We start from the raw sequence: 10,251 nt of genomic DNA, 5'->3' as shown, positions 1-10,251 counted from the left end.
TTTACTCTTTACAGCGGCATTTGGAGTTCTCATTTTCATTTGGATTCCACAAGTGTCAGCTGAATGTCAAAGTATGAATTCATGCCTAAAGCAAATGTCACTTTTTTCATTTTACCACTTGCCAAACAAAAAAAAAATGTGTATCTTTTCTTATTAAAAATAAAAATTAAAGCTGTTTTTCTTTATGCGACAATTGCCAAAAATAACTAAATTAAAATAAATTATTTCCTTTTTTTCTTACAAATTGCGCATTGAAAAAATTTTATATATAAAAAGAAATTAAAAAATTAAACGCAAGAAATACTAAATGTTTTAAGCTTTCCGTGTTTAATTATGATAATCTTATAATTTCAAGTTTATTTTTGTTTCGAAACACTCACACATGCCTACATAGTCGTGGAATTTACTATTCGCTTAAATGCAAATACTCGTGTACTATGTTTTTTTTATTAGCTAATATACATATGTAAGAGAAATGCTTTCAAAAACGGATAATTTGAAAATTTTTCGAGAAAAAAATACACAAAATATTAAATAAGTAGCCACATCGAGACATTTTTTAAGATACTGGCGTCATTTCTGAATTTTTAATTTATTTTATTAAAGTTCTAAGGCCTACAAAACTTCTATTTTAATCAAACAAAATGCGCCGAATTTTTTTTTATTTTGTAGTTTTCTTCGATCTTAAAACCAAAGCTATTTTTTATCACAAACACATTAGTAGAAAGATATATGGATGCAGCATAACCTCAACATGTTATACTCTGCCGGCATAAGAACCGAATTTTATAAATCTATTTGAGACTAAAATCTATGAAAGGATTGAACGATGTAAAAATTTTAATATTTTTGGTAGTTCAGTAAAATTTTAGAGATATACCAAAGTTTTCCCAATTAAAGCAAACATCCAAAGCATACGAAGCTCGCATCTATTTCAGCGAAAGCCGTTTGAAGTTCTTATAAAACTTGAACATTAACATTCAACTATTCTTTTCTAAAAAATAATTAAAAAGTATTTTTGTTTCTTGTAAATTTTTATGAAGACTGTAATGTTTCAATATTTTCTTACTCTTTACTTTACATCTTTATTTATCCTACAAACACAAAATTATTACTCACACATCTTTCAGTTAAATACTATGTAGCTTTTTCTGCTTGCAAGCATTCTTTCCCTCACTGTTTATTTACAAAAATAAAATTTAAAAAATTATACTTGGAATTTATATACATTAGGGTGGTCCATATTTTTTCAGACATCCCTCCAAAAAAAAATTTAAAATATCGGAAATAAGGGGACCGTCATTTTTGCATTTTGAAATCGTTAGCATTGAACCGTGTCGCCGGAGCTTTATTATATTAGGAAAAAAATTTTTTTTTGTTACAAATAAATATTTTTTTATCAAATGAAAATATTACCCTTCAAAAATTTTCAAACAATAAAATATTTTTAACACATTCTTTATAAAAAATGGTTAGTAAAATTTTTGACTTAAATTTGTATCATAATTCTATTTTTGGAATATTTCTGACAGAAATATTTCTACTCGATCAAAAAATATTTATTGATAAAAACGTTTAAGCCCCGACGGCACGGTTAAATATTAACCAATTAAAAAAATTACCGGTTTCTCCATTTTCTATTTTCTATAATTCTGGGGGTGGCAGAAGAAAAGGTGGATTTTTCTATGTATTTTTGAACCATCCTAATGTAAATGTATGTGTTATGTTAATGCCACCAAATTGAATGTATACAATATTCAGTTGTTACTTTCGAATGCAGCACGACAAAAACAATACACATTTTTTTACATTTTTTTTAATTATAAAGTAAAAGTAATTATAAGTAAAAAAATATTATTTTGCATTATGTAAACTCAAATGTTCTTGGCTATATCTTTGACTACGTCCTAAACTTTTTGACATCACTTAGTAACTAATTAAATAATACAGTTACACAACATTTCTTCTCGAAGTTTTTCCGGTTTTTTTTTATTATGAAGACGCTCTTTCAGAAATTTAAGCGAAATTTATACTCAATTTCGAAGTTGGTGTTTCGGAGAACCAAAAATGACACTGAAGATGACACAGTGCCGAAACCGGTTTGTCTCTAAACCAAATTCGGCAAGGGATGACGGAAAATCATTCCACAATACATCGAAATTTATGCTTTTGTTTTACGAAAGTTATGAAAAACTATAAATTTCACAATTTCCCTGGCTTTGCAAAAACTGGTTCTGATGTTAACGGCTATGAAGAAAAAATATATGAAAAAATCGAAAAATAAAAAATTTACAGAACTTTAAAATTGAAAAAGTCTTAAAAGCAAACACTTGTAAAAATTTGTTACTGAATTTCTTTTACCCAATACCTCTAACTGATCTTAGAAGATCTAAAATTTTCGAGAAGGCTACAAGTTTTTAATTTTGAAAGCGGTTTTTTTGCAAACTTGAAACAAGTTTATGTTGTACAATTTTTATTGAATTTATATTAATTTTTAGTTTAGAGTTTGGAGATTTTTTTTGTGTACATTCCAAAAATTTAGTTCTTTAAAAAACGCCTTCTTGAAAATTCCAGGATTTGAGATCATTGTATAAAAAAAATTTTGCCAATTATTTGTATAAGTATTTATTCTTACGATTTTTTAATTTTCAAAATTCTGTACTTTTTCATTTTTTTTCTCTATATAGCCCCATGTATCAATTTTGAAACTACATGCAATAGTTTTTAAGATATGTATTCCAAAAATTAACTTTCAAACTTCGAGAAATTTTGAACTTTCAAAAAACTTCGATTTGACATGAATTGACATATGTACATATTTTCATAATTATTTTCTGTTTATGTAATAATATTTGTAGTTAATCAAAGCAAAATAATAAAAGTCATGCATGCTTAACATTTTAAGCCTTTTTAGCTTGAATAATTTTTTTAGATAGAAATTAAAAAAAAAAGTTCATCGATTCTGTGTTGTATGCAATACAATTCTGTGCTTAGGGCTCTTTTCAAAATGCGATAAAATCGTGTTTTAGTAGAAGCTACCGAAAATGCAAAACCCAGTATTTCGAAAAAAAACAACAATATATATATATAATAGACCTTAGTAGATAAACCAGTAAAAGAACTCAATCTGAAAAAAAAACGTTTCTTAGTTTGGGATGCAAATTTCTGGGAGTAACATCAATAAGTAAATAAATCGCCAGGAAAAATTGAACATATCGCTGGTTTCCGATGTTTTACGATTCATTAAATCGCAGTTAATTGAAAAAAAAAAATTATCATTTTCAATCCCAACCAGTGCAGTGCAGTCTTTTGAAATTCAGTTAGAGAAATACCTTTATATGTATTTCTCAATATTTAATTAGTCTTCTTACATTTTGTGTCGTAGACGGACGGTTGCCCCTTTTTGATAATTTGGTTAACATTCTCAACACTGGACGAAATTCGAAATTTCCGTATGATTTCCGAGAATGAAAAAAAAAAAAGTTTTTATAAACAAAAAAAAAAAAAAAAAATATTTCGAAAATAATGGGTTAGTTGAATCCAAGCCACGTTTGAGACTCACTACAGTCGATGTTTAAACATGGTTGAAATGAATAGCGTCCACTTAGGGATGTTAAAAAATTTGAAACATCGATGACATGCATCAGAACGGTATTATCGATGTCTCAATAAAATTTACTATACCATTTTGGCTACACCAAATTAAAAAATTAAAATATAGATGCAGCGATTGGTATTTCTGTTAGAGCTTCTCTCAAAATGCAAGGAGCACTTACCAATTGCCCGCCAACTTCGAGAATAACTATTCATTCAGTTAATTCGAAATTGTTAGAGAATATACTGGAATAATACTATGTATAAGTAAATCTAAAAATCAGTTATCAATTGTAGGATGAAAATCTTTTGAGCTATAGAAAATGAGTTTTATACGAATCGCATTAATTTAAAGTTAACTTAAAATAAAAGTAATTTAAAGTTAATTTAAACGTAAAGTGGGGGTTTTAAGTCCCCATTAAAATTTTTACGTTTATTACACAAAAATTTTTATTTTTTTGAAATTTTGTTAAAAGAAAAAAAAGATATTTTGAATGAGCATCAGACTCCTTTTAAATGAAAAAATGGAACAATTAGAAAAGCCAACAACAGTTTACGGGTACATGAAGTAAACGCTACAACTGGATGAAGAAGTCACTACCAGTTTCTAATGTTCATAAAGTTGCCAACCACTAAAGTATCATTTGATTCGCGTAGAAAAATTCGATTTTTTTATGTTTTGCTTATCTTGCTTTAAATGTATGTATGTGCCTTTGTGTAATTACTTATGTATGTGTATGTATATTGAATTTTTAGTTTGTAATTAATGTTGCAATGCAAAAATATTTGCATGAAATGTTCTGCACTGAATTTAAAAATAACTAAAAAAAAAATATTTAAAAATTTCTAAAAATTAAATATTTTAGTTTTATTCGAAAGTATTACCAGCGCATATATTAACTGATAACGTTTCCTATAATTCTCAACTGCGATGCACAGCACGTTCCATCTACTGCTATGAATGCGATTCCTGGACGGATGCACGTTGCAAGGATCCCTTCAACTATACGGCACTGCCGCGCGATCAACCACCGCTGATGACCTGCAATGGCTGTTGTGTGAAAATGGTGCGGCATTCTAAATCACGTAAGTGCTATAATATGAAGAAAAAAAACCCACATGCTGGTGTTAGCGGAAAATTGCAGATGGGATACCCCCTTAAAAAAAAAATTGTTTAATAACACTGGTCTACAAATTTCAACTTTTTTTCTGCGAATAAGACGGGACCTGGTGTTTCTGAACGGATTTTTCGTGCTGAACACGAATCCGGGGTCAAAAATGTCCCATCACGTCACGTTTTCGAGAAAAAAGGGGTTGAAACCCCTAAAAACAGCGTTTTTGGCCATTTTCGAAAAATTATAGAGCTGAACCCTGACGTGGTACAAATTTTGCATATATCAGAAATTAAAGGCTAAACCGTGCCCTTTCGAATGAGCCCTATGCCGAATTGATCGCGTGCACCCTTAAAGCAGGGGGTGTATTTGTGTTTAGGGGTGCAGGAAAAATTGATCACAGAAAGAATTTAATCTTAAACGGTCATAGAAAATTAATAATGCCAAGGTTTTAACTATATTAAAAGTCGCTGATTACGAATCTGCAGTTAGATTTTAAAAATTTAAGATGACGGGTCGAATATGGTGGATATAAAAATTGGACTCCTAGACACAAATACACCCCCTGATCTAAGGGTGCATGCGATTAATTCGGCATCATTCGAAAGGGCACGATTTAGCCTTTAATTTCTGACATATACAAAGTTTGTAGCACGTCAGGGTTCAGCTCTACAATTTTTCAAAAATGGCCAAAAACGCTGTTTTTAGGGGTTTCAACCCCTTTTTTCTCGAAAACGTGACGTGATGGGAAGTTTTGGACCCCAGATTCGTGTTCAGCACGAAAAATCCGTTCGGAAACACCAGGTCCCGTCTTATTCGCAAAACCCTTGTAGACCAGTGTAATTAAAAAAAAATGAATTTTTTTATAGCGGGTATGTTGTTATTGTAACTAATCAAAAACATGTCATGCCTTTTAGTAATTTATAAATTCTCTTTAATTTTTCTCTCTCTCTCTCTCACTCTCTTCCACCCGCTTATAGCCTACGAAGTTGTACGACGTATGTGTACGTCACAATTGCAAATAAATTTATTTATGGTCGATCATGTGTGCATGATGGAAAGTTCAGGCAATGGACATATGTGCTTTTGTGAGGAAGATATGTGCAATTCTAGTAAAAATTTATTGCAAAATGGTTCATCATACCATTACTTCATGATCTCTGCGCTCTCATTCATACTCTATTTACTCAATCGTTTCCAAATGCGTACGCAATTGCAGTCAATCGTTCAACAACAATTGCAAATACATAAACGAAAACAAAAAAAACAACAATCACCAAAACGAAAACAAACGCAAATAGAAAAACATGAACAGAACGTAGAAGAAGAAATAGAAAGCAAACAAAAACAATTATTAAATCAATCACAAAACACCTTCAATCCAATGCAACTTCAACTTCTAAACCAACACCAACACCAACACCAACATAAACCAAATAAGTTAAATGCAAAAAATGAAAATCAACAACAAAAACAAACATTTGATGAAAAAGGAAAATTCGCAGTTATCATTTATCAAGCGCAACCGAACATTGCATGTCCAATAAAAACAAATACAATAAACGATCGATATTCACATCCCGTACACAGATAGAGTGAAGCTACTCCAAAAACCCTACTACAACACAAACAATTGGCGAAATGGGGGAAAATAGTAGTACACCACAGACATAGAATCATATTTACATACATAAATGCCCTAGTGAAGACATACCTATAAACATATTTTCAATAATTTTAATTACATTAAGGAGTAATTAGCACACAATTACATGCATACATACATTCATACTATACTCGTATCCATACGCCCCGCGTTCGCTCTACACCCTCGCTCTTTCAGCCCCTTCTATTGTACACACACACACACACACACCACACTTTACACTTATTCTCTTTGCTCTAGAAAAGTTTGCTAAATTCTATAATTTAAATTTCTTCCCTATTGAGTACCCTTTCGTACATACTTACATAATTGCTATGAGAATTAGCATTAGTTAGTTAAACTTTTGTGGAAAATTATTTTATTTTTTTTACCATCTTCTTTTATGAAAAGTGTGTAGTACTCGTATTAATTGAATAGCATTGTGTTAATTTCAATTAAAATTTATGTCAATTACTTACTTAATTTGAGTGCATAATTTCGTGGTACTTTTAGCATTAGTTATGTAAACTATATTTATTTTTATTTCTTTTTTTATTAATTTAACTTATCAAATTTTAACGTATTGTTTAATGAAAAGAAAAAAGACGTAGTTAATAATTGTTAATTAATTTTTGTAGTAGTAATGCTAAGCATAATATACAAAAAAAAACACAAACAAATAATTTTATAAGTATTCAAATGAAAGCGTAAGTGATTATTGAAAACTCGAAACGGAAGCAGGATAAGTAACAGACTCATTTAACGAAAAATAAAATTCTAAGAATTGCATGCAGCTTTAGTGAACTACTACATATTGGAAGTAGCGCCAATGTTGCATACCGAGCTTCGTTGGCAACTATCGCAAATCTGTTAGCTTTCTACTTAACATAGAACAAGGTATGGTTCGTTGGAAGTATTTATTTTATTTTATTTTTTTAACTTACACTAAACTATCTGAATACTTGAGAAACACACAATATAAAATCTTCAATTGCATGTAGTATAAAAAGATACTTTTGCACTTACTAAGTAGACCAGAACTCTGTGCGAGAAATGAGCGTAGGTGAAATACTCGTACGATGAAATTTTCTTGATTTAAATTACATAGTTCTGTATATTCACATATCGCCACCTGAAATGCAAAAGGACGTAACAAACATTGTCGCTGAAATGCAAAAAGACGTAACTAATAAAAAATTCAAAATTCACTTTTTGACTGATATGTCCATCATATTTCATCGAATTACAACTCCCACATCATTTCATAAAAAAAATTATTAGTCTCGATTTTTTATGTTTCAGTTACGATGTTGTTACGTCTTTTTGCATTTAAGGTGACGATATATATATGCATGTACATTAGGGTGGTCCAAAAATAGTAGTCAGAATTATAACGCTCTCAAGCCCTAGGATTGTTTTATATCAAAAAAAAGTATACCCCTATTTTTTTATTTTGAAATCAAAAAATATTTAGAGGTCGCTCAAAGCGCTCAAAGTTTTCCATGTATTTTTATATAAGAAAAATAATATTTTTCGTAGAAATGGTGTAGAATTCTTGAAAATCAATATTTTTCGATCGAAAACTCTGGTTCTCTTCAGGAGACTTTCAATAACAATGCCTTATTGTTTATTTAACCATTTTTTAATACTAACGATTTTTTATTGGTCCCCCATTGCATTTTTCGGGGTTTTTGGCGGACCTATACATTATAATTGCGATGATGAAATGGTTAAATAAACAATTGGGTATTATTACTGGGAATCTTCTTCAGATAAACAGAGTTTTTTAGTAAAAAAATATTGATTTTCAACTATTCTATACCATTTCTATGAAAAGTTGTTTTTTCCCATATAAAATACATGGAAAACTTTACGCGCTTTGAGCGATCTCTAAATATTTTTGGATTTCAAAATAAAAAATAGGGGTATATTTTTTCGGTATCGAACAATCCTAGGCGGTGTGAGCATAAAAATTCTGACTTTACTTTTTCACATGCATATTTGGACCATCCCTAATGTACATACATAATTAGTTGTATAAAGAATAAATGTTGTTCGTTAGTAAGCGTAGCAATTGAATAGAGTTTATAAACATGTTAGCATATATAGTGATTGTCATAACCTTACGACACTCACATATGTATTTGCAGAATTTGAACATTTAACTTTATATATTTTTATTTTTATTATTTCTTTATAAAAATATAGTATATTCTGCAACAAAAGCCATATAAATCCAAGTTTCAATCTTTGTGCATTAAAAAAAAATTAACATACCTTCGTAGAATATTTCGAGCTTTTTACTTCGATTTCTTACAAATATTTTGAGTGTGCAGTTTTGTATCTTATTCAATTTTAGTACAATATAGTGCAAGTTTCAAGAAGGCACAAAATTCCGTTTCTTCCATATACACGACGATTCGACAATTTTTTTTAAATCCAGGAAATGAGCAACACCATTAAAAAGCTCGAAATTTTTACGTAAATTTGTTGAATATTTTTTAATGTTGCACAGAGATTGTAACGTGGATGTATATAGTTTTTGTTAAAGAATATACTAGATTTTTATAAACAAATAATTATAATTACTAAGAAAAATTGTCAAATATTGTCAATATGTGAGTGTCGCAACTCATGATAAGTACTATACTTTAGCGCAAATTTTGTTTTTAATAATTCCTGACATTCTATATAAAATTCTTTCCGAAAGAGAATTCGAAAAGTTTCCATAAAACAGAAAGATTAGGTTAGGTTAATCGCCCGACGTTAATAACTAGAGTAATTGGCCAAAAATTTTCAATTGCTGCATAACTGTAGGAGAGTCCATTGATTGAAGTTTACGCTCACTTTTCGCATGGGGTCAGTAGTTGAGTAGCATGTAAATAAGATATACGAAAAAAAGAAAGCAAACACACACACACAATTATAATATTACAAATAAAACTGCAAGTACTTAAAAAGGCTAACAGTGATTAAATACAAATACAATTAATAATAAAATTTATGAGCATACATACACACATTCATACATATGTATGTAAATACTTGTGTGTATGTATATCTATTAAAAACAAAAAATTTTAAAACTATTAATTATTAAAATAATAATTATTTATAATTATAATAAATAATAAACTATCAATACATTATCAAGTACTTAATACATACATATGTCACATTTACAGTTGTTAACTATTAATTACATTTAGCTGTTAAAGACACAAGGCCAGGCCAGCACTAAAGCTCGATAAAAGAGTGAGCGATAAATTACATCACTCATACGCCAAGGAAGACAGTACTAAGCTATATAAACAGTGACATTGTTAAATGCCAGTATTTAGTTTGACATACTTTCAGTTCACTTGCTGCAGTTACTAATTTTCTGTTTACGCTAATGTATGAAATAAAAATGAAAAAAAAATTGAGGCTAGAAAAGCTTTTTGCTTTGGAGAATCCTGAATAATAGATGGGCTTTATACCTCCCAACTATCCGAAAAGCTATTCAATTTCTGTTTTCATTTTTATTAGAAAATAAACTTCATTATACGTTAGTTTCCTTAACTGAAAAAGGCCTCGAGTACATTGAATACCTCGAAACTTGTAGTTGATCGTTGAACATTTCTAAAAAACATATTTCGTATTTGAAGAAGCCATTTTAATTAAAAAATTTTATTTCTGGCAATTAAAGACACTTAGCCCGTTGTTTTGATTTGTAGATGAACTTTTTGAAAAAGTATGTAGGCAGCTAAAATCATAGGCAGACGGCAGCGTTGATCCAGATAAGCTCGGAAATTAACTGCAGTTGATCCGGATTAAGTAGTGCAGCTACTCGTCAAAATGAATACGGAAACGAAGGGGCATTTTCGGTGACCAAAACGGTCAGCTGTTGTCTATTGTGAA

At 29.8% G+C, this 10,251-nt stretch overlaps 1 protein-coding gene across 3 annotated transcripts in view; it reads left to right on the top strand.

The window, feature by feature from the left end:
* The window catches only part of LOC118743173 (protein quiver), a 47,824-nt gene extending 40,949 nt beyond the window's left edge, over nucleotides 1–6,875 (top strand). For 2 of the 3 annotated variants that reach the window (XM_036475706.1, XM_036475707.1), the window contains 2 exons: nucleotides 4,534–4,680; nucleotides 5,687–6,875. In XM_036475706.1, the coding sequence (XP_036331599.1) occupies nucleotides 4,534–4,680; nucleotides 5,687–6,300 (761 nt within the window). In that variant the 3' untranslated portion in view covers nucleotides 6,301–6,875. Of the gene's footprint in view, nucleotides 1–14; nucleotides 72–4,533; nucleotides 4,681–5,686 lie in introns of all 3 variants that reach the window. The other variant, XM_036475705.1, reaches the window with a different exon arrangement.
* Nucleotides 6,876–10,251: the final 3,376 nt, after the last annotated feature.

The sequence above is a fragment of the Rhagoletis pomonella genome, unplaced genomic scaffold, assembly GCF_013731165.1.
Source record: "Rhagoletis pomonella isolate Grant_MI unplaced genomic scaffold, Rhpom_1.0 Rhpom_scaffold_00007, whole genome shotgun sequence".
NCBI lineage: Eukaryota > Metazoa > Arthropoda > Insecta > Diptera > Tephritidae > Rhagoletis > Rhagoletis pomonella.
Note: the sequence above shows the minus strand (reverse complement) of the source record. Positions and strands in the feature narration are given on the sequence as shown.